Source organism: Ahaetulla prasina, chromosome 13 (assembly GCF_028640845.1).
Source record: "Ahaetulla prasina isolate Xishuangbanna chromosome 13, ASM2864084v1, whole genome shotgun sequence".
Lineage (NCBI taxonomy): Eukaryota > Metazoa > Chordata > Lepidosauria > Squamata > Colubridae > Ahaetulla > Ahaetulla prasina.
This window is the reverse complement of record NC_080551.1, coordinates 8,803,172-8,828,106: the sequence shown is the minus strand read 5'-3', so window position 1 is coordinate 8,828,106 and position 24,935 is coordinate 8,803,172. Positions and strand designations below refer to the sequence as shown.

The following is a 24,935-nucleotide window of genomic DNA, read 5'->3' as shown; positions in this document are numbered from 1 at the left end:
GCATCAGAAGACTGGATAGGCGGAGGCAACAGAAGGAAGGGAGGGGCAGGCCTTAATGAGTGCTGAGTCATGGAGCCACACCCCATGGCCTATATAAAGGATCTGCTTTCTGGCAGTCTCTGAGTCAGGCAAAGTCAAACTTATCTTGCTGAAGTCACTTACTGGTCTCCTGCCTGCTCTGAGGACTTTGCTAGGACTTTGGGCAGAGCTGCAGAGGCAAGCCTGATTCGGATTTCCCTGACCCGGCCGTCAGCGGAGGAGTGGGACACAACACCTATCCTACTCTATTCCTATTCTATTCTATCCTATTTTATTCTATCCTATCCTATCCTATCCTATCCTATCCTATTCCTATTCCTATTCTATTCTATTCTATTCTATTCTATTCTATTCTATTCTATTCTATTCTATTCTATTCCATTCTTTACTATATTTTGAAAGGGAAGGTGGGGAGCTGAAGCTTACTTCTGATCCTGCTCATGAGCACTAGATATTAATTCTAGTGGCCAACTGAAACAAGCATTCAGCCTTATTTAAAATGGACAACCTTCCAACCCAATTTTCAGAGCATGGCCCTTCTCGTGAACAGAGTTTTATTGGGCAGCCAGCGAATACAGGTTCAAGACCACAATGGAGCCCGTGATTTCTTGTTGCTAAGCAAGACAATTCTGAAGTGAATGTTGCCCCCGTTTTACGACCTTTCTTGCCACGGTTCGTTAAGGGAATCACTGCAGTGGTTAAGTTAAGTAACACGCTTGCTAAGTGAATTCGGTTTCCCCATTGACTTTGCTTATCAGAAGGTCGTAAAAGGGGATCACATGACCCCAGGTCACTGTGACCGTCATAAACCCGAGTCAGTTTCCAAACCTCATGAATTTTGATCACGTGACCATGGGCAATGCTGCAATGGTCACAAGTGTGGAAAACGGTCATAAGTCACTTTTCAGTGTCCTAACTTTGAATGGTCACTACATGAATGGCTGTAAACTGAGGACTCTGTACCACACACAATACCAAGTGAAAGCATCTGAGTTCCCCGAAAGAACTATTCTTAGACTGACTGTTCTCCATTCAGTTCCCAAGACAGAACACCTGCCCCTTTCTTACCCAGGCCCTCTCAGTCTCACATTCCTTATTGTCAGGTGTGGTTTTCAATCTCGCTGGCTTTAAACCCACATTCGTTTTTCATTGTGTTTAGCAACGGTGCTATTGCAAATGTTTTCCTGATAACATAAACAGGCTCCAAAAGATTAAAATATCACAGGAGAGAACATAATAGAGAATGTGTTTCTTTAATGGGTGGCTTCAAGGTGTAGATGATACACAAGAAGGCAAGAAAGTTAGAGAGAGCCTTTCTCCACTCAAGAATTCTGGCTGGGCTGGAGAAGAACTTTCTGATTCCAGCCCATAGCAAATACAGTTCTCAGATGACACAAATTTCCAAGCATCTGTTAGGGTAGGGACGGTGGGAATCGTAGCAGTTTGTCTCTCAAAGGCCTCCTGATCTCATTCTTAGATGTTGCTGCTGCTCTTGTTACATATTTTCCTACAAGTTCGTATGATTCTTGTACAAAGGCATCTCAAAGCCATTTACAACACATAAAAAACCCCACCATCAAATTTAATAACGGAGTATAATGCCGAAAGCTAAAGCTATGTGCAATAAATACGGAGAGTGAAAAACAGAAGCTGAATGAAAGGGCATTAATCCAGCGATTTATTCAGAAAAGGTCAAGAGGGAGACCTTCAACAGATATCCCAAAAACATACATGGAAGCAGAGCAACAATTGTGTAAGGAAGCACAACTCCAATTGCAGGTCAAAGAACATTTAGGAATGTAGGACAGTGGTCACCAACCTTTCGGACCTTAGGGACCACTAAATTCATAATTTTAAATTCCGAAGACCACTAATATGATTTTTTAAAAAAGATAAATCGTATTTAGTGCAATATAAAAAATGCAAATAATTTTTCTGCAGACCACCAAAATTTTCTCGTGGACCACCAGTGGTCCATGGACCACTGATTGGTGACCACTGATGTAGGAGACACGATAGAGAAGATCTTCCCATGAGCACCTATAAAACAGCAATTATTGATTCACAACACACTCAGGAGAATATATTTCTAATATTCTTAATAATCAACCTTGTCTATAACGGGAAAGGTCGTTCCCAGGCAGGAATTCAAAAGGCTATTACAGGTAGTCCTTGTTTAAGGTTGATATTTGGGACTTGAATTTCCACTGCTAAGAAATGCAATTAGAAAGTATGATATCATATGACTGCATCGCATAAGGACAGCCGTTCCAGCAGTCTCTAAGCTGCCATCATTAAGCAAGAATGCCATGTGATTGCAGCTTTTGATTTCCTGCCAGCTTTCCCATTGACTTTGCTTGTGGGAAGCAGGCACAGACATTGCAATTTGCATTCATGTGACTCTGGGATGCCGTGCGACATCAGAATCAGGCACCAAGTATCCCTATCAAAATGATGTGACTGTGGAGGTCTGCAAATGGCTGATGTTCAAGTGGTTGCTGAAGAATAGAATAGAATAGAATAGAATAGAATAGAATAGAATAGAATAGAATAGAATAGAATAGAATAGAATAGAATAGAATAGAATAGAATAGAGCAGAGCAGAGCAGAGCAGAGCAGAACAGAACAGAATAGAATAGAATAGAATAGAATAGAATTCTTTATTGGCCAAGTGTGATTGGACATACAAGGAATTTTTCTTGGTGCATATGCTCTCAGTGTACATAAAAGAAAAGATACCTTCATCAACGTACAACACTTACAACACTTAATGATAGTCAGAGGGTACAAATAAGAATAGAATAGAATAGAATAGAATAGAATAGAATAGAATAGAATAGAATAGAATAGAATAGAATAGAATAGAATAGAATAGAATTCTTTATTGGCCAAGTGTGATTGGACACACAAGGAATTTGTCTTGGTGCATATGCTCTCAGTGTACATAAAAGAAAAGATACCTTCATCAACGTACAACACTTACAACACTTAATGATAGTCATAGGGTACAAATTTAACACTTAATGATACAACACTTAATGATAGTCATAGGCTACAAATAAGCAATCAGGAAACAATCAATATCAGTATAAATCGTAAGGATACAAGCAACAAAGTTACAGTCATAAATGGAAGGAGATGGAAGATGGGGAACGATGAGAAGATTAATGTAGTGCAGATTTAGTAAATAGCTTGACACTGTTGAGAGAATTATTTGTTTAGCAGAGTGATGGCATTTGGGAAAAAACTGTTCTTGTGTCTAGCTGTTCTGGTGTGCAGTGCTCTATAGCAGGGATCTCCAACCTTGTCAACTTTAAGACTTGTGGACTTCAACACCCAGAGTTGACTCAGCTTTGCTGGCTGAGTAACTCTGGGAGTTGAAGTCCACAAGTCTTAAAGTTGACAAGGTTGGAGACTCCTGCTCTATAGCATCATTTTGAGGGTGGGAGTTGAAACAGTTTGTGTCCAGGATGCAAGGGATCTGTAAATATTTTCACAGCCCTCTTTCTGATTTGTGCAGTATACAGGTCCTCAAGGGAAGGCAGGTTGGTAGCCATTGTTTTTTCTGCCGTTCTAGTGGTTGTTAAACAAGGACCATCTCTATATAAACAACACAGGGGCCGTTGATAGCTCAGGCTGTAAGGAGCCTGTTATTAGAACACAGTAGCCTGCAATTACTGCAGGTTCAAGCCCGGCCCAAGGTTGACTCAGCCTTCCATCCTTTATAAGGTAGGTAAAATGAGGACCCAGATTGTTGGGGGGGCAATAAGTTGACTTTGTAAATATACAAATAGAATGAGACTATTGCCTTATACACTGTAAGCTGCCGTGAGTCTTCAGAAAAGGGCGGGATATAAATGTAAATTTAAAAAAAACTGCTACAAGTGTCTTTGTTGTCAGAGAAGGCTCTTAGAAAAAGAGCATAGCCTTTATCCTCAGGATATATTGGCTCTAAATGGGAAAGTTCAGTTGCTGCATTCTCCTAACCCAATTGCTTCAATCTCAATAAGCTTTGTTAAAGCGAACTCTGCAAGAATCGTGCTTGGAAAGTACTTGAAATTACTTTTAATTTAGGCAACTTTCAAGGACCTGGGCAGAAAGGAAGTCACATCCATTTCCTTAAATCCCAGCCAAAATATTGTGGCTGCACACTTTCCAACATTGTAACTGCATCACTAGATTGTTTCCTGTGGTTATTCGGAAGAGACTGTTTTGTGGCTGTACCCTCAAAGCAGTTGCCTCCCACCTATCTGAATATTTAAGATCAGTCTCCAATATTCGTTGACATCTTACATTTGTAGCTTTTAAAAACATTAAAGGATGCTAGTTTTTGTATTTTGTCTGTTATTGTCTCCAATCTAATAAAATGTTTTGGCCTCCCTTCTGTCCAGTTCCTTGAGAGTTTGCCTAAATCAAAATTAATTTCAAGTACTTTCTGCAAAGAGACTTAAATGATGCAGTATGAGTTGGCTGAAAAGCATATCTAAAATATCTACTATGACTTTGCTTCTTTTGGTAGTGGGAAATAACAGGAGAAGGAGTGGGATGGTTTTAGTCACACGCTGTGCTGAGCTACAGTTTCTTTAACAATGCTTTAGCAAGTGAATCACAACTGGCTGATAAATGGTGGTTTACGAGCCTTAATAGTTAGGTGGCCAGATATTAAACCAAATTCTAAAAAACAAAAACAAACCCACACACACACATTCAGAATTAATTCAGTTTACAGACTCAGCCATTGAATGGTCTTGTTTGTTTATGATCCTTTCAAGTTATTGCTGACTCCTGATGGCTGCCTGGATTAGTTCCTGCAGTTTTCTTGACAAGATTTTCAGAAGTGTTTGCCACTGCAGTTTTCATAGGGCTGAGCGAGAGTGCCTGGCTCAATGTCACCCAGCTGTTTTCACGCCTAAGGAGGCACTAGAACTCATGGTTTCCAACAGTGATGGGTTTCAAAAAAATTTACTACCGGTTCTGTGGGTGTGGCTTGGTGGGCGTGGCAGGGGAAAGGATACTGTAAAATCTCCATTCCCTCCCCAATCCAGGGGAAGGTTACTGTAAAATCCCAATTCCCTCCCCACTCCAGGGGAAGGTTACTGCAAAATCTACATTTCCTCCCCATCAGCTGGGACTTGGGAGGCAGAGAATAGATGGGGGCAGGGCCAGTCAGAATTTTTGCTACCAGTTCTCCAAACTACTCAAAATTTCCACTACCGGTTCTCCAGAACTGGTCAGAACCTGCTGAAACCCACCTCTGGTCTCCAAGTTTCTAGCCAGATACTTTAATCACTATTTAACCATATATAATATTTACCTAAAAGTAAACATGGAATTATGTATTTATATTTCCCTCCTTTCTTTCTTTTTTCCCCTACTATGCTCATTTTAAATGTACTCCTAACTGTTTCTTCTAGGGTGCACTCTCTCCCTCTCTCCCTCCCCCTCTCTCTCTCTCTTGCAGATACACAGAAGGAGTGTGATCCATTTCCATTCAAATATGAGAGAACTGCAGACTGCATTTTTAGTACTGTTTGAAGTTTGGCCATCTGGCCTTCAGCATTTCCAAGCCTTTGCAAAAAGTCCATCATATCCCACCAGCTTTCCGATATCAAATTGTCCTCTTTGCAGACTTTCTCGCCCCCTGGTGGGAAGGAGAACTGCAAAATGAAGAACTTGGGAACTTATCCAGAGAGCGGCCAGAGTGGAGAAGACTGAAGGAGTTACTCATGAAGAAGAGAGAATAATAATAATTTTAAAAAAATAATAATAAAAGGACTGGGCTCCACGAAGTTTCAGGACCCTGGAGAGCGGAAGGCTAAGACGGGGGCTCGGCGGGAATCCGGAAAAGCGAGGGAAATAGCCCCGCCGAAGTTTGCCTTGAGTTGGAAAGAAACGAGCTGAATCGAGGAACTTCACGCAGGAGCAGAATCAAAGAATCAACAACAATATAAATACAATTGCATTTGATGAGCAATGATTACACGTCGTTAATCTGTCCAATCGACTCTTCTTAGCCACCACACAGATACATTTTCTCCAAGGTGATCTTCCCCCTTAACCGGGTCCTTCAGCTCTTCCAGCGGTACAATTAAATTAGCATGGCTATAACCACGAAGGATGCCGCAATGTGCATGGTGTCCAAAAGGAAAATCAAATTAATCTATTCGCCCCCATCTAGGATGCAGAAAGGTATTCTCCCTGCAACTTTCAGCCGAGGGACATTTCCCTTCGTTCTTTCCGGTTCCAAAATCAAGCCGTGTAGGGTTCAGTTAAAAGCTGAGAGCGAGGAGACAAGTCGGTGTCTGCCCTCTGGGTGTCTTTTAACCTGGTTAACGTTATCTTGGGTCTTTATCAAGACAAGGGGAAGAGAAGAGAAAAGGGAAAGGCTAGGGAAAATGAAAGGAACGAGAGGAAAGAGGAAGGGAAGGGGAAGGAAGGGGAAAGGGAATGAAAGAGGAAAGGCTAAAGGAAGGGAATGGAACGAAGGGGAAGGAAAGAGGAAAGGGAAGGCTGGGGAAGGGACAGGAAAGGAAGAGAAAGGAAGGGGAAGGGGAAGGGGAAGGAAGGGGAAGGGAAGGGGAAGGAAAGAGGAAAAGCTAGAGGAAGGGAATGGAACGAAGGGGAAGGAAAGAGGAAAGGGAAGGCTGGGGAAGGGACAGGAAAGGAAGAGAAAGGAAGGAAGGAGAAGGAGAAGGAAGGAAGGAAGGAAAGAGGAAAGGGAAAGGATGGGGAAGAGAAGGGAACTGAAGGAAAGGGGAAGAGGGAGAGGCAAGGGGAAGGATAGGAGAAGAGGATGGAACGGAGGAAAAGGAGAAGGGATAGTGGAAACGGAAAAGCTAACGGAAGGAAGGAAGGGAAGAGGGAAAGGGAAAGAAATAATATTATATCATGCACTATATCTAATTTGTGGGACGATTCGGCGGAGAAATTGCTGCAGCGAAACAAAAAACCAAAAGCAGCCAACATCCCCCCATCCCCGGGTCTCCTCCGTTTTCACCTTCCTGCCCTTCTCTACTAGCCCGTCGGATCCCTCGGGCACGGCCACAAGACGCCCCATCGAGCTAGGCGGGTGCCGCCCGGGCTCGGGCGCGGCCACGGGAGCGCGCGTGGGGCGCGGCCGCGTGCAGCCTCGTCCTCGGATCGAGGCAGGTTCGGCTCCCCCAGCTCCCACCCACCCACCGCATCGCCTCCCTTTTCTGGGCGACGCTTAAGCAGGCTATTTTTAGCCCGGCTTCGGCGGGGGGGGGGACGGAGGAGGCCGGAGCCGCAGCCTCAACCCCGGGCGGACCAAGCGCGTGCCTAACCCGGCTCCGGCCGCGTCCGCCTCGAAGGGGCGTCCCCCGGAACGACGGGGATGCTCGGGCGGTGAGCTTGCCGGCGGCATGGAGGACGACTTGGCTTCCGAGGAGGACACGCGTGAGGATCGGGCGAGGGAGACGCGCGTGGGGAAAGGGAAGAGGAAGGGGGTCCTTGCAAATGGTCCCGGCAAACGGTCCCTGCCCCGGGGCGAATGCAGGTCGGAAAGCCAGGAGCCGGGAGCAACGAGATCAGCCTGGCGGGGCGTCGCTTAAAGGCTGGGGAAGGGAGGGGGCAAGGGAGGGAGGGTCGTGAAAGGTGTCCCTTCCAAGGGGCGTTGGTGGGGCAAGAGCCGGAGGAAGGGAGGTGGGTGGCCCGAAGCAGAGACCAGTAATAGAATTGGAAGGGACCTTGGAGGTCATCTAGCCCAACCTCCTGCTCACCCAGGAGACCTGCACTAGGGATTCGAACCGCCGAACTTTCCGATCGAGAAGCTCGGCGTCTCAGCCACTGAGCCACCTAGTTCAGGCAACCGGATCCCTGCTGGGTTCCACCCCAACCGCGCGATCTTCAACCTGCTTGTCAGCCTGCTGTGAAACGACTGCGGGAATCTCTCCAACTCCCGCAACTCCTGGAGGGAAAAATCACAACCTTTCGGATTGTGGGGGTGGTGGTGGCGGGGGGGGGCAATTGGAAGACTGGGGAAGGCGCTGTGGCGGGGGGAGGGCGTTGCCACCAACCGGCTTCAATTCAGGGTCAAAATCCTACAAGGGTTTGCAGAAAGTCCTTGGTTTCTAGGATGGTGGGTAATAATTTTAGTATTTGGGATCCCCACCCCACCCCTCTTCCAACTCCCCGCCCTGTTTATCAAGCCATTGACTTCAAGGGATGGAAAATTATGACCTGGGTGGGTGGGTGGAATCATATTGGCAATGTTTAGAGGCTGAAATGAATGGCTTGTCCCTTTCTCCTGTAGGGCAGGGGTCTCCATTAAAAAATTTTTTACTACCAGTTCTGTGAGTGTGGCTTGGTGGGCATGGCATAGCTTGGTGGGCATGGCTTGATGGGTGTGGCAGGGGAAGGATACTGTAAAATCTCCATTCCCACCCCACTTCAGGGGAAGGACACGCTAAAATCCCCATTTCCTCCCAATCAGCTGGGACTTGGGAGGCAGAGAATTGATGGGGGTGGGGCCAGTCAGAATTTTTCTCTAAACGGTTCTCTAAACGATTCAAAATTTCCGCTACTGGTTCTCCAGAACTGGTCAGAACCTGCTGAAACCCACCTCTGGTCTCTATCCTTGGCAAGGATAAGCCTGGTGGACTTCATCTCCCAGAATTCCCCAGCCAACAAAGCTGTGGAATTCTGGGAATTGAAGTCCACCAGGCTTAAAGTTGCCAAGGTTGGAGACCCCTGCTGTATGGCACAACTGTCCAGTATCAGATGAGTTAAAATGTAGTTTCTCTCTCTCTGTCTGTCTCTCTCTCTCTCACTTTTTTTTTTTACTTTCTCACTTTCTTATTTGTTTGATATCAGCAATTGAGATGACTGCCAATCTCGCCAGAGGAGTAATTCTAGATGTTGTGGTTGCTGTTGGTTTAGGGAGAAGGAGGAGGAGGAGAAAAGGAAGAGGGGGTTTATAGTAACACTAACAGAGTTGGAAGGGACCTTGGAGGTCATCTAGTCCAACCCCCTGCTCACACAGGACACCTGTACTAGCAATTCGAACCGCAACCTTTCTGATCAACAAGCTCAGGGTTTTAGCCACTGAGCCACCTAGTTAGGTTGCTGTAGATTTATAGCCTGATCGTACAAGAATATTTCGGATTTTATTTCTTTATTACATTAAGTGTTGCATCATTAAGTGTTAAATTTGTACCTTATGACTATCATTAAGTGTTGTAAGTGTTGTACCTTGATGAACGTATCTTTTCTTTTATGTACACTGAGAGCGTATGCACCAAGACAAATTCCTTGTGTCCAATCACACTTGGCCAATAAAAATTCTATTCTATTCTGTTCTGTTCTGTTCTGTTCTGATCTGTTCTGTTCTGTTCTGTTCTGTTCTATCTTCCCTTCTCTTCTTGATTCTTGATGAAGGTATCTTTTCTTTTATGTACACTGAGAGCGTATGCACCAAGACAAATTCCTTGTGAGTCCAATCACACTTGGCCAATAAAGAATTCTATTCTGTTCTGTTCTGTTCTGTTCTGTTCTGATCTATTCTATCTTCTCTTCTCTTCTTGATTCTTGATGAAGGTATCTTTTCTTTTATGTACACTGAGAGCGTATGCACCAAGACAAATTCCTTGTGAGTCCAATCACACTTGGCCAATAAAGAATTCTATTCTATTCTATTCTATTCTATTCTATTCTATTCTATTCTATTCTATTCTATTCTATTCTATTCTATTCTATTCTATTCTATTACATTACATTACATTACATTACATTACATTACATTACATTACATTACATTACATTACATTACATTATTACATTTATATAGGTCACTTCTTGGAGTTGAAGCCCACAAGTCTTAAAGTTGCCAAGGTTGGAGACCCCTGATATAGGTAGTCCTTAGCTTATGAAGTCATAGCAGCACTTTAAAAAAAGGGTCCCTTTTTCACACTTACGGCCATTGCAGCATCTCCATGGCCGCGTGATCAAAATTCAGACGCTTGGCAACGGATTCCTATTTATAACGGTTGCAGTGTCCCAGGGTCATGTGATCTGTTTTTGCGACCTTCTGACCACAAGCCTAGATTCACTTAAACAACCATGGGACCAAACTTCTCAACTGCAGGGATTCACGCAACAACGGTGGCAAGAATGGTCGTAAAGTGGGGCAAAACTCACTTAACAGCTGACTTGCTTAGGAGCAGAAATTTTTTGGGGGGAGGGGCTGTTGTGGTTGTAAGTTGGTTGTATGCCACCCGTCTCGCTATTCAAAGTGACTCGGAATGACTTAGAAACGGCAAGCTGGTGGGCTAGACTAGAAAGTCACAACAAAACAAGGAAACACACAGCCCATTTGTACCTCTCTTTAATGTGACTTATTTTACTGTTGTTCGACCTTACTCGGCAATGAGTCATATAAATAGTTCTCTCTCCAGAAATTACCACTTAGAAAGGGAGAGGATTTAGATAGTAGGTCATATTTCTGTATTTATTTCCTGATCGTGCTTCGTGTCCCTTTTCAAATGAAGTAGGGCAATAAAATGATGTGATCTTTGTGGGAATGTTTCCCAGGTGGAGCGTTGTGGCATAAAGAGAAAATATAACTTATGGCTTTTGTAATTTTATTTTATTTTATTTTTCCTTCTATGCTGCAACCTCTTCTCCTCTGAAAGCTGCAAAGAAAACACCAACTTTGGTAGTCCTGGACGTATCCCTAGAATTGGGACCAGAATTACTATTGCTAAGTAAGGCAGTGTTGTGACCCAAGCCCAAGTAGGTAGTAAGAAACTCAGTCTGTGAAAAAACAAACAAACTTTATTCGAACAGCTGAGAATTACTTCATTCCCAGTGTTGTTCAACTCAAATTAAAACAAATGCCTCCCAACACAAATTCCTCAGTTCTCTCGCAAACCTTGGTCCAATTAGACAAACTGCCAAAGGCCTTTCTTGGCAAACGTTCAAATGTCACGAAAATAAAAGCAAGACGTAGACAAAGCAGAAGACGAAGCTACCAACGTTGTTTTTCGGCAAAGCTCAAACGCCGATGCTGGTCTGTTTTAAGCCTTATGGGAGGGCCCAATCATCTCCTGGCCTTACTCCTGAGTTGTCCTTTTTGCTTGAGCTGCTCTTGCCTTCTGGCAGCTCTTCTCATGCGTGCATTAGGAACAGGCTCCTTCTGTTCCTCTGCCTCACTACTCTCAGTCTCTGGAGGCTCTGGAGTCTGCACCTCACTTCCCGATGGCTCTGGCCTCACCTCAGCCTCATCACTGTCCGACTCCGTTGCTGACAGACCATAACAGGCAGTTGTGATGAATTAAGATTGAAAGGGATCTCTGCTGACCTTCTGCTCTGCATGCAGCCCCTTCACCCACCCACCCACCTACCCTGGAATTTTAATTTTAACCGTCTTTAACCAGCTTTTTCCTTCTCTCCAAGTGCTCCTTTCGGAAAAGTTGTTCCACGATGCAGCCAAACGAAACGACACGGCGTACATGATCGAGCTGATCAAGAGAGGGGTGGATGTCAAAGCTAAGAACAATGTGGGTATTTAACTGGCCCCGGGAGGTATAGTACGGGGTCATTTGGCAAAGATTTGCACCTCGCCGTGTCCCCGTTTCTCGAAATGTAAATCCCGAAGCGCGATGCTTTGTGGAACTTGTGGAATGCACTTCGGCAAATTGGGATGGGGTGAAAAAGAGATGGGAAGAATAAATGGAGGTGACAAAGTCTATTGAGAGATTGATGGTCTCCTCACCCAGGTTCCATCCATCAGCTGGAAGGGACCTTGAAGGTCTTCTAGTCCGTCCCCCTGTTCAAGCAGGAGACCATATACCATTTCAGACAGATGGCTGTCCATCTGTGTTCTTAAAAACCTCCGGTGATGAAGCACCCACAACTTCTGAAGGCAAGCTGTTCCACTGGTTAATTGATCATTAATAAAGCACCAGGATCTGGTAACCAATGCTAAATCCAGGAAATAACAAGGAGGGTAGCTTGGAGAAGACACAAGGTGTCCTTTTTCCTTTCCAAAGCAGTCCTACGCACAAACAAATGGAATGTAAGTGTGGTTGCAAAAATGTCTTCCCGTGGACTTACAAGATCAAGGTTTTCATTTCAGGACTGCAGATAGTTGATCAGCCACTAGGTGGGAGCTAAGAGACACGGTCTGCATCTCATTGCTACTACTTAGTGGTCTTGCACAGATTTACAATCCACCTATGCTGTCCCTAACAGCAGAGCGGTGCGGTGGCTTAGAGGTGCAACTCTCTCCTCACAGTCAGGAGGTTTTGAGTCAGTGGGGAAATCCAAATTTTTTTACTACCGGTTCTGTGGGCGTAGCTTAGTAGGCATGGTGTGGCTTGGTGGGCATGGCAAAGGAAGGATACTGCAAAATCTCCATTCCCACCCCACTCTGAGGCAACCAGCCACAGGTAGTATTTGCCGGTTCTCCGAACTACTCAAAATTTCTGCTAGTTCTGTCAGAACCTGCTGTGAGTTTCAGCTTAGGTAAGGCAGATATTTCTCTCTGGGCACAATGAGAATATATCTGCTGAACTCTGCTCTGCATTGGTGACAGGAAGGGCATCCGGCCATTAAACACTCTGCTAACTCCATTCAGTTGCCCAGACTCCACCCCACAAGGGATTATGGGGTCGTTAAATGATGATGATATACTGTCCCTAACAAAAGAGAACTAAGAGAGACATATTGCTCAGAAGTTGCCATCAAGTTTCTGCCTTTGAAAATTCCAGGGCTCTTTCAGATCCACCAGTGTTACTACTAAGTGCTCCTAATTTGTCTTAGTTGGATAAGGAGCAGAGACTGGGAGAGGGAACTGGCGCTCACAAGTCCCTAAAGATGTTTTTTTTTTTTCAAAAGGCCACTGGGCTTTGTTTTTCCTTGAAGACCTTTCGCTTCTCATCCAAGAAGCTTCTTCAGTTCTTGGATGAAAAGTGGAACATCTTCAAGGAAAAACGGAGTCCAGTTGCCTTTTGGAAAAAAAAGCATCTTTGGAGACACAACCGTGACCTGGATGACTGAGAATCTCCGTAGACATTTGGCATTAGCAAAGTCACCATGTGGTGATCCTGGCTCAGGCAGCCTCTTTTAGCTTGCTCCTTAGGAGTGTGCCTACTGACCGAAAGACTAAAAGCTAAGGAAGCAAAGAAGGCAATTGACTTTAGACCTGCCAACCTTGCAAGAGACAAACAAGGGGAAGAAGAGAATGGCTCTCCCTTCTCCTCCCTTGCTTAACTTCTCTTTCCTTCCAGATAGACAGGACCGCTCTCCACTGGGCTGCAGGAGCTGGCCATGAACAGGCAGTCCGCCTTCTCCTGGAACACGAAGCCGGAGTGAATGATGAAGACAGTGTGAGCTTTTCTCCATGTTTCATTTACTAGCTTAAACTTAATGACTAACATGGCTTTATTTGGAGGGACGGGTCTGCTTCAGTGGTGAAATCCAATTTTTTTTTTACTACCGGTTCTGTGGGCATGGCTTGGTGGGTGTGGCAGGGGAAAGGATGCTGCAAAATCACCATTCCCTCCCCTCCTGGGGGAAAGTGTTGGTTCTGCGCCCCCCAAGCCGGGCCTCCTGCCAGAAAGTGACTTGGACAGTGAGGGGGAAGGGCCATCAGGACTTACCTCAGGAACACCAGCTTCCCTGGCTCAGCTCCAGGAGCCAGAAGCAGGCCAGGTGGAAGAGATAATGAGGCCTCCGTCCCCTGACTCTTCCCCCCCCCCCAGGCCATTCCTTCAGATCCAGCTGATGGCAATCAGGCTTGGTTGGACCCTAGGTTTCATAGGCAGGAGAGGAGGGAACAACAGAAGCAGGGGTGGGGCAGGCCTAGGAAGTGCTGAGTCATGGAGCCACACCCCACAGGATATAAAGGCAGTCAGACCTGCTGTGCCTCTTCGTAGCAGGCAAATTAACTGCTGAACTAAGAGCTGAAGTACTGTTTGACTTATCGGCGTCGAGGGAGATAACGGAGCCACTTGGCAGACGCTCGCTCTTTTGCTGCCAGGGCTGATAGTGCCGGCTAATTAAGCCATCGCTTGGACGGAGGCGAGGGAGGACAGAACAGAAGGATATTGCAAAATTCCCACTCCCCCCCCCCCCACTCCAGGGGAAGGATAGTACAAAATCTCCATTCCCACCCCACTCCAGGGGGAAGGATACTGCAAAATCCCCATTCCCACCCCACTCCAGAGGAAGGATACTGCAAAATCTCCATTCCCATCCCACTCTGGGGCCAGCCAGAGGTGGTATTTGCCGGTTCTCTGAACTGCTCAAAATTTCTGCTACCGGTTTTCCAGAACGTGTCAGAACCTGCTGGGTTTCACCCCTGGTCGGCAACCTGAATAGGTTGTAAAAAAAATGCTTTTAAAAGTAAAAAATATATATACCATACACCCCCGCATGCTGTTCTACTTACTCCATGCCTCCTTTTGGCTCCTCCTCACATTTGATCCGTGGTGTGCACTGTGCATGCACGCACACAGCGCACATGCGCAGCCAGCGAACCGGGTAGTAAACCAGTTTTACCACTGGCTCTGTGTCCCACCTCTGGCACGTGTGCCATAGGTTCTCCATCACGGATATAGGGTCTGAAGTTTACATCGAATGATAAATAGTTGAGGGAGCTAGGTATGTCTAGCCTATTGAAGAGAAGGATTGGGTTGGGGGAGCACGATAGCTCTTTTCCAGTGCTTGAGGGTCTGTCACAGAGAAGAACTACTACTTGACTACTGCAATGCTCTCTACATGGGGCTCTCCTTGAAGGATACCCGGAGGCTTCAACTGGTCCAGAATGCGGGTGCGCGGGTGATAGAGGAAGCACCTCGTGGCTCCCGTGTGACACCTCTCCTGCGCAGTCTGCACTGGCTCCCAGTGGTCTTCCGAGTTCAATTCAAAGTTCTTGTTATCACCTTTAAAGCGCTCCATGGCTTAGGACCGGGGTACTTACGGGACCGCCTACTGCCACCAGTAGCCTCACACCGACCAGTGCGCTCTCACAGAGAGGGCCTCCTCCGGATACCATCAGCCAAACAATGTCGGCTGGTGACCTCTAGGGGGAGGGCCTTCTCTGTGGGGGCTCCTGCCCTCTGGAATGAGCTGCCTCCGGGGCTTCGTCAACTCCCCGACCTCCGGACCTTCCGCCGCGAGCTGAAGACGCTGTTGTTTCGACGTGCAGGACCAGCTTGAATATAGTTTTAAACTAGGGTTTTGATATTAGGGGTTTTAAATGGGGTTTTAATTGTATTTTAAAAAATTTAGGCCATTAATCGAATCAGTTTTTATATATAGTTTTTAATTTGTATTATATGTATTTTGTTTTTACTGGCTGTGAACTGCCCTGAGTCCTTCGGGAGAAGGGCAGTATACAAATTTAATAAATAAATAAATTAATTAATTAATAATAAATAAGAAGGGGTGGACTTATTTTCCAAAGCACCAGAGGGCAAGACAAGAAGTAACAGGTGGAAGATATTAGATCGTGCGGAGCTGGAGAGATTGACGTTAAAAATAAATGATAGGGAAGAAACAGACTATTTTTTAACATGGGATTTGTTTTATCGGTAGCTAGATAAGAGGGGGAGAAATTAGAAGATAAAAGATTACTATGTACAAGTAAATGATGAAATATTATATTATATACAAGTAAATAATATATTGCTATGATTATTATTACTATAATTACCATTATTATAATCATTGTTAATATTACTTTGTATAACCAAATTGACTCAGACAGTACACTGTTTTGCTAAGCACATATGTTAATTAAAGAAAAAAATATATAAATAAAAAAAAAAGTAACAGGTGGAAGCTTATTAAAGAGAGATCCAACCAGTGGTGGGATTCAGGCAGTTCGCACCTATTAGGGAGAACCGGTTGTTAACTTTCTAAGCAGTTCGGAGAACCGGTTGTTGGAAGAAATCTTATTTTGTTTTTTCCACATTACAGGGCTAATCCTGTAAGGAAGTCAGGAAGGAAACATTCTGGTGTTGTTTCTAGCCTCATCTTTATTGCCCTGCTTACAGAAACTGCCTCTCTGGTTAACCCTTATTACATTGTAACAGCTAAGACCAGTGGTGGGATTCAGCCAGTTCGCACCACTTCCGGAGAACCGGTTGTTAACTTTCTAAGCAGTTTGGCAAACTGGTTGTTGGAAGAATTCATTAGGGCAGAGAACCGGTTGTTAAATTACTTGAATCCCACCACTGGCTAAGACGAAGCACCCATTGATGTGAGTGACGTTGAGTTGGCCATGCCCACACAGTCACATGACCACCGAGCCACGCCTACCTAGCTGATCATTAGGGCAGAAAACTAGTTGTTAAATTATTTGAATCCCACCACTGGATCCAACCTAGAACTAAGGAGAAAATTCCTGAGAGTGAGAACAATTAATCAGTTGAACAGTTTGCCTCTAGAAGCTGTGGATTCTCCATCACTAGAGGTTTCCAAAAATAGAAAGAACAACCATTTAACCAGGATGGTATAAGGTCTGCTGCCTTGAGCAGGGGGTTGGACTAGAAGATCTTTGAGGTCCCTCCCAGCCCTATAATTCCATGTTCTAATTTTCTTTTTCTCATCTTCCTGTTTTCCAGTTTGGGATGAGCGCACTTCTTCTGTCTGCTTGGTTTGGTCATTTACGTGTCCTTCAGGTTCTGGTCAATGCTGGTGCTAAAACCAACTGTGTAAATAAGGTAGGGAAGTTTTTTTTTCCTGGCTTGGGGGCCTCCGCTGACATACCTGGGCTCCCTAGGAGGAAGTGAAGGCAAGAATATGGCTCTCCAAAGGAAGCAATCATGACATCGGGATGCAAATTCCCTTCTTAGCGTACTTCCATGCAACGTGACAGTGACATTATGGGAGGGTGAAACAAGTATTTTTTTTATTTAGTTTGTCAAACATGCACAAGATAACAGGTATAAGTATAAACATTCCCAGCATAGTCTAAATTAATTCCAAAACAAAGTCCTTTGGCCTTATCACAAACCTTTGTCTTCTTTGGCATCCTGCCAAAGGTTTTTCTTGGCAAAGCCCCACACAGTTCAGAAGCAAGAGACACCAACTAGAAACAAATGTAGCAATGTTGCTTTCCTACAAAGAGCCCAAGAGCCTTTGCTGCTCTTTTAAGCCTTATGGGAGGGGCCAATCATCTCCTGGCCTTATGCCCAAGTCATCCTTTTTGCTTTAGCTGCTCTTGCTTTTTGGCAGCTCTTCGCATGCGTGCAGTAGGAACAGGCTCCTCCTGTTCCTCTGCCTCTCTGCTGTCTGCCTCTGGAGGCTCCGGAGTCCACGCATCACTCCCAGATGGCCCTGGCCCCATTTCTGCCTCCGATGCAGAACCCTCGTCCGGGCTTTCCCCTGACTCCAGGACTGGCCCATTGTTCTCCCCAGCCTCCTCATTGTCTGACTCCGCTCCTAGTTCCGTGGGCTGCTGGCAGACCACAGCACTCTTAGGAATGGGGTGAGGTCCACAGTAGACAGTTGAAGGTTGAAGTTTTAGATGTTTGGGGATGTAACAAAAGAGTCAGGTAGTGAGTTCCAGGGATTGACTACTCTGTCGCTGAAGTTGTATTTTCTACAATCGAGTTTGGAGTGGTTTACCTTGAGTTTGCATCTATTGTTTGTCAGTGTATTATTGTGGTTGAACCTGAAGTAGTCATTGACAAGTAGGACGTTGTAGCAGACAATTTTGTGCACTACACTTAGATCAGACCGTAGGCAGCGTAGTTCCAGGTTGTCCAAGCCCAACGTTTTGAGCCTGGTGGCATAAGGTATTCTGTTTTGAGCAAAGGAGTGGAGGACTCTTCTCGTGAAATACTTCTGGACTCGCTCAATTGTATTAATGTATGATATACAGTGTAGATTCCAGGCAAATGAGCTATATTCGAGAATTGGTCTGGCAAAGACCAATTTTTCTGTGTGGACACAATGCACATTCTTTCATGGTGGCATCAGTAAAATTGGGAGCAGGCTCCTATGCCATATCGTCCGGTCTCCAACCTTCGCTTTGTGGCGAAGGTTGTTGAGAGTGTGATGGCATGACAGGTTCCCTGGTACCTGGGTGAAACTGTCTATCTAAACCCATTCCAGTCTGGTTTCCGACCTGGATACAGCACGGAAACGGCTTTGGTCGCGTTGGTAGATGATCTCTTGAAGGCTCGGGATAGGGGTTGTTCCTCTGTCCTGGTCCTATTAGACCTCTCAGCGGCTTTTGATACCATCAACCATGGTATCCTGCTGCGACAGCTGCAGGGATTGGGAGAGGGGGGCACCGTTTTCCGGTGGTTCTCCTCTTATCTCTCTGACCGATCGCAGATGGTGTTAGCAGGGGTGCAGAAGTCGACCGCGAGGCGCTTCAAAACTTTTGCCAGACCAATTCTTGAATACAGCTCATCTGTCTGGAACCCACATTGCATATCGGACATTAATACAATCGAACGAGTCCAGAGATATTTCGCCAGAAGAATCCTCACTCCTCTGCTCACAACAAAATACCTTATGCCACTAGACTCAAAATTTTGGGCTTAGACAACTTAGAACTTCTCAGTCTTTGGTCTGACCTAATTATAGTACATAAAATCTATCTGCTACTTTAAGCTTAAACTCTCTACTGTAGACCTCACCCCATTCCTAAGAGGTCTATAAGAGGTGTGCATAAGCGCACCAGCATGCCTACCATCCCTGTCCTAATGTTTTCTTTTATTTGTATCCTTTTCATGTATTTATAATTATGTTTACACTTGTATCTGTAATAAAATACATGCTTGACGAAATAAATAAAATAAATAAAAATTAAAAATAAAGTGTAGAAAGCCACCCATCTCCTCCATAGCTCTCTGGGTAGCATAAAATAAAAACAACCGTACCATATGCCAGGAGGAAAATAGCTACTAAAGACAATCAAAGATAAACTCAAACACAAACACAACCCAAGATCTGGGGAAAGAGCCAAGTTTTCAGAGCTATTTTGAACACAGCTCAGGGGTGGGGTCTAGATGGCTCTACATTTTGAGCGAAAGAGAGCAATAGGAGATGGATTGGGTTGATTCAAGTAGCTTTGAGGCAACACCCAGCTGAAATATGAGGAAATTACTCTAAAGGTTGTTTCAGGGAAGAAAATTTGTGGGCTGGGGCATTCAAGACACGCAAGGCAGCAAAGTTTGCTTAAGGGGAAAGCCTAGAATTGTTTTCATCCCCATAACTGTATGGAAGAAGCAATGCAACCCTGCGCATGTTTTAATCATTACTAACTCAGGAGGAATAAAACATGAGCTGGAAGTTGCAAAGCATAGAAGAAGAAAGTGCTTCTTTCATGACAGCCTTTCATTTGCTTGGCAGCAGGCGGTGAGATTTCACACATGGGGGAAGAGACTATTTTCTTAAAAAAAAAAAAATATGGACAGCTGCTTTCTTCACACGTGATCTCCACTTCTGAAAACTCAATCTTGGAAAGTATTTTTCAACCTTATTTTAAGACAGGACCGTAAAGTTAGACTGATTCTAGACCCAGCAGCCTTAGAAAGATGGGGGTAAGGGCAGCAATGGTGGAATTCAATTTTTTTTACTACCGGTTCTGTGGGCGTGGCTTGGTGGGCATGGTGTGGCTTGGTAGGCGTGGCAGGAAAAGGATACTGCAAAATCCCCATTCCCTTCCCACTTCAGGGGAAGGGAACTGCAAAATCCCCATTCCCACCCCACTCCAGGGAAAGGAAACTGCAAAATCTCCATTCCCGTCCCACTCCAGGGGAAGGAAACTGCAAAATCTCCATTCCCGTCCCACTCCAGGGGAAGGATACTGCAAAATCTCCATTCCCTCCCCACTCTGGGGCCAGCAAGAGGTGGTATTTGCTGGTTCTCCAAACTACTCAAAATTTCCGCTACCGGTTCTCCAGAATCTGCCAGTACCTGCTGGATTTCACCCCTGGAGTACAAAGAGATTTTTTAAAAAGTTAAAATGTTTGCTGCAACTGCGTAATTGAAGCTCCACCTCCTTTTTCCCTGCATTCCAAATGGGCGGGGCCTCAGCCTTACAATCATATCCTCCATCTTGACTTTTCTGACCTTTCCCTAGGAGGACATTCCTGCTTAGAAGCCCCAGCTTTGAACTGTGGTGTTATCTGGGACCTGAAGGCCAAGATGGGACAGGTGGCTGATTTATTCCTCCTCACCTTGAATCTTTCATCCTTATTTTTTTTTTCCAGAATGGCCACAATCTCCTACACTGTGCTGCCCAAAGGGGTCATCTCAGGGTGATGAAGTTCATCGTGGAAGATCTGGAAGATGTGTGGCTGGATAAGAAAGATAAGGTAAACTTTTAGGTGGTGTGGAAGCTCCCTTTCCCCAGTTAGATGAACTGGGAAGGCTGATAGATCCCATTAGGTCATCATTTTGTTCTGGGATCCCCAATATAGTACCTTTACCCATAAATTCTCCTCCTCATCCTCCTCCTCCTTTTCCTCCTCCTCCTCCTCCTGTTTCTTCTTCTTCTTCTCTTTCTCTTTCTCCTCCTTCTCCTCCTCCTCCTCCCTTACCTTCTCCTCCTCCCTTGCCTTCTCCTCCTCCTTCTCCTCCTCCTCCTCCTCCTCCTTCTCCTCCTCCTCCTCCTCCTCCTCCTTCTCCTCCTCCTTCTCCTCCTCCTCCTTCTCCTCTTCCTTCTCCTCTTCTCCTTCTCCTTCACCTCCTCCTCCTCTTCCTTCTCCTCTTCTCCTTCTCCTCCACCTCCTCCTCCTCTTCCTCCTCCTCCACCTCCTTTTCCTCCTCCTCCTCCTCCTTCTCCTCCTCCTTCTCCTTTTCCTCCTCCTCCTCCCCGACACATTTCTTGCCCAGTAAGACATTTTATTTATTAAACCAGGATTTAATGGTAAAATTGGGGTTGTGTGGACCTATGTAGTTTGGAGCTTCTAATATGGAACCAGATGGATATTTTTGTTCACTTCCAACTTTGTAACTGGCTGTGTCTTCCTTGGTGGCCATTTTCTGAGCGCAATCTCAACACCTTCTCAAAACTCCAGAAGGCCCCATCAGACCAAAAGGATCGCCTTCCATAGACGGTTTCATCTGATGCTTGGCCACAGGGCAGTGTTGCTAAATGTGTCCTAATGTTAGGGTTCCACTTGGCTGATCAGAAGGGAACATAACTGATAGCGGGCCCGAAAGAGTTCCCCAGGAATGTTTTGCCATAGTTGCATCCAGTGGTGGGTTTCAAAAGTTTTTACTACCGGTTCTGTGGGTGTGGCTTGGTGGGCGTGGCAGGGGAAGGATACTGTAAAATCTCCATTTCCTGCTGATTAGCTGGGACTCAGGAGGCAGAGAATAGTGGGGGTGGGGCCAGTCAGAATTTTTACTAACGGTTCTCCGAACTACTCAAAATTTCCACTACCAGTTCTCCAGAACTGGTCAGAACCTGCTGAAACCCACCTCTGGTTGCATCTACGTGGAATGGGCAGTTGCCAAACAAATTGCGGCCATGACCGTTAAGATGCAGCCTCTTTGTGTATGCATCATGATATACAACACAAGTACAGAAAGAACAATGTTTGCACCATCATGGTGTAATGCTGATCTGGTCATTTTAACAAAAACATTCAATCTTGCAACTAAATAGAATAGAATAGAATAGAATAGAATAGAATAGAATAGAATAGAATAGAATAGAATAGAATTTTTATTGGCCAAGTGTGATTGGACACACAAGGAATTTGTCTTGGTGCATATGCTCTCAGTGTACATAAAAAAAAAAAGATACGTTCATCAAGGTACAACATTTACAACACAATTGATGGTCAATATATCAATATAAATCATAAGGATTGCCAGCAACAAGTTATAGTCATACAGTCATAAATGGAAAGAGATTGGTGATGGGAACGATGAGAAGATTAATAGTAGTGCAGATTCAGTAAATAGTTTGACAGTGTTGATGGAATTATTTGTTTAGCAGAGTGATGGCCTTCGGGAAAAAACTGTTCTTGTGTCTAGTTGTTCTGGTGTGCAGTGCTCTAAAGCGTCGTTTTGAGGGTAGGAGTTGAAACAGTTTATGTCCTGGATGCGAGGAGTCTGTAAATATTTTCAAAAATCTCAGTGTTGTGATATACTGGCTATCATGGCAGACACCTCGAGGTTTTAATTTCCCAATGTGGAAAGGATCTCTGAGGCTAGAAAGTTTGAAAACTACCGGTCCAATTTTTCCTCTCTTATCAATAGAGTAGAACAGAATAGAAAATAGAAAATAAATAGAAAATGGGAAATGGAAAAGAAACAGAAAATAGAAAATAGAAAAGAAATAGAAAATAGAAAATAATAGAAAATAATAGAAAATAGAAAAGGAATTGGAAGGGACCTTGGAGGTCTTCTAGTCCAGCCCCCTGCTCAAGCAGGAGAACCAATACCATTTCAAATGGTTTAGTCTCTTCTTAAAAATCTCCGATGATGGAGCATCCACGATTTCTGAAGAGAAGACATTCCACTGTTATCCAGAACCAAAGCTAAAACAAAACAATCAGCTTTGAATCGGTCGCTAATATTTTGCTTGGAGCAAAATTCCTTCAAGCCCGTTTTATCGTCTTTCATTGACATGAACATTAAATACAGATAATACAAGAGGCTTTTTTAGTGACCATTCAAAGTTACAACAGCACTGACTGTTTTTCACACATACGACCGTGGCTGCATCCCCATGGTCACATGATCAAAATTCAGAGGCTTGGCAACTGGTTCATATTTATGACGGTCGCATTGTCCCAGGGTGTGTATGTGTGTCATGTGATCAGCTTTTGCGATCTTCCGACACGCAAAATCAATGGGGAAGCCAGATTCGCTTAACAACCGTGTTGATAACTTAACAACAGCAGGGTTGTTGCTAAGCAGTGACTTGCTTAACAACTGTGGCAAGAAAAGTTGCAAAATGGGGCAAATCTCATTTAACACATGGTCTCACTTAGCGACGTACATTTTGGGCTCAGTTGTGGTCATAAGTCGAGGACTACCTGTATAAGCAATGATCACAGTCTGGTTTTTCTCTTCTCCCCCACCCCCATCCCTCTTCCCACCCACCCACCCCGCCTCTCTTTCTCTCCTTGAAGATGGGCAGGACAGCCCTTCATCTGGCTGCAGAGAAGGGGCAGCTGGAAGTGGTGGAGTTTCTGCTGGGCCTGGGCTCATCTCACAGCATCAAAGACAAGGTTAGCAAAAAGAGTTGGGGATTGTCTTGCCAAAGATCTAGGAATCTTCTGGATCCTCCAGCTTTCTATTTTTCTCATAAACGTCGATTATGCGCTCCACAATTAACAGAAAACCAGGTTTGAAAGCAGGGGCAGGCTTCAAAAATTTTAGCAAGGAGTTCTCTGCCTGGTTGCTGGGTGGGCGTGGCCATTGTGGGCGTGGTCTAGTCAGCCTCCTGCACCATGTGGGGGTGGGTGGTTGTCCTCCCCGGGCTCTGTATGCTTTCCTCAAGCCTCCAGGAGGGCAAAAACAGCCTCCCCAGGCTCTGGAGGCCGGAAACAAGCCCGTTTTCAGCCTTCTCAAACTTCCGCTAGGCCCGTTTTTCGCCGTCCCTGAGCCTCTGTGCACGCCCGGCACTTGCCTGCATCCAAAACGGGTCGCGTGGAGACTCCTGGGAAGGGCAGGGCAGGGTGGGCGGGGCCAGCCAGAAGTGGGATTTTGGGGTTCTCCAAACTGCACAAAATCTTAGCTAGAGGTTCTCCCGAACCCCCAGCACCCCACCACTGCTTGGAAGGGACCTTGGAGGAGGTCTTCGGATTCAATCGATTTCCCTCGAACCATAAAGTAAAATGTTTCATGAAAGCCTTTGAGATTGCACCAACCTCTGGTGGCTCAACAGACTAATGCAGTCTGTTATTAACAGCAGCTGCTTGCAATTACTGCAGGTTCAAGCCCCAGCAGGCCCAAGGTTGACTCAGCCTTCCATCCTTTATAAGGTAGGTAAAATGAGGACCCAGGTTGTTGGGGGCAATAAGTTGACTTTGTATATAAATATACAAATGGATGAAAACTATTGCTTGACATAGTGTAAGCCGCCCTGAGTCTTCGGAGAAAGGCGGGATATAAATGCAAATAAAAAAAAACACCTCATTTTAATTCAAAAATGTGCAGAACACTTTCTTATTCCTCATAATCTCTCACATCTCCAAATGCCGATGTTCCCTTCAATTGGCTCAAAGGTGCTTTTCCAAAAGGTAATCCTGGACTTACTTTCTATATTCTTCCTTGAGGAGGTTTCGCTTCTCATTCAAGAAGCTTCCTGGCAGGGTTGGTGGAGGAAATGGAAGGCTTATTTCTAACTGACTAACAACTACAAGCCTTCCATCTGCTAGAACTGATGAAGCTTCTTGGATGAGAAGGAAAAACAAAAGAAAGTCCAGTTGCCTTTTGAAAAAGGACCTTTGGGACAACCATGACCTGAAAGACTGAAAATCTCCATAGATACACAGCCATTGATTTATTGTGTGTGTGTGTGTGTGTATGTATGTATGTATGTATGTATGTATGTATGTATGTATGTATGTATGTATGTATGTATATATATATATATATATATATATATATATATATATATATATATATATATATATATATATATATATATATATATATATGTCTTAGAGTATTGGGTCTTTTCCGTGTAAGGTTGAGAGTATCTTGGTGATGTTTCAACGAGGTCCCATTCGTCATCTTCAGGCTGGTGCTTTCGGCTTCGTGCTTCTGCAAGCAAAGCGTGCTCGGCACGTAGACGGCAGCTCTGACCACGCTTTGCTTGCACAAGCATGAAGCCGAAAGCACCAGCCTGAAGATGACGAATGGGACCTCATTGAAACATCACCAAGATACTCTCAACCTTACGCGGGAAAAGACCCGAATACGCCAAGACTTGCACACCTATACCC

General features: G+C 44.9%; 1 protein-coding gene across 1 annotated transcript in view; it reads left to right on the top strand.

Annotated features, from left to right (window-relative positions):
- Positions 1-7,227: 7,227 nt before the first annotated feature.
- Positions 7,228-24,935, top strand: part of ANKDD1A (ankyrin repeat and death domain containing 1A) — a 61,682-nt gene continuing 43,974 nt past the window's right edge. Inside the window, exons 1-6 of the mRNA XM_058156271.1 lie at positions 7,228-7,455; positions 11,452-11,555; positions 13,287-13,385; positions 16,629-16,727; positions 20,235-20,339; positions 23,115-23,213. Of these exons, the coding sequence (XP_058012254.1) occupies positions 7,422-7,455; positions 11,452-11,555; positions 13,287-13,385; positions 16,629-16,727; positions 20,235-20,339; positions 23,115-23,213 (540 nt within the window). The 5' untranslated portion in view covers positions 7,228-7,421. The remainder of the gene's footprint in view (positions 7,456-11,451; positions 11,556-13,286; positions 13,386-16,628; positions 16,728-20,234; positions 20,340-23,114; positions 23,214-24,935) is intronic.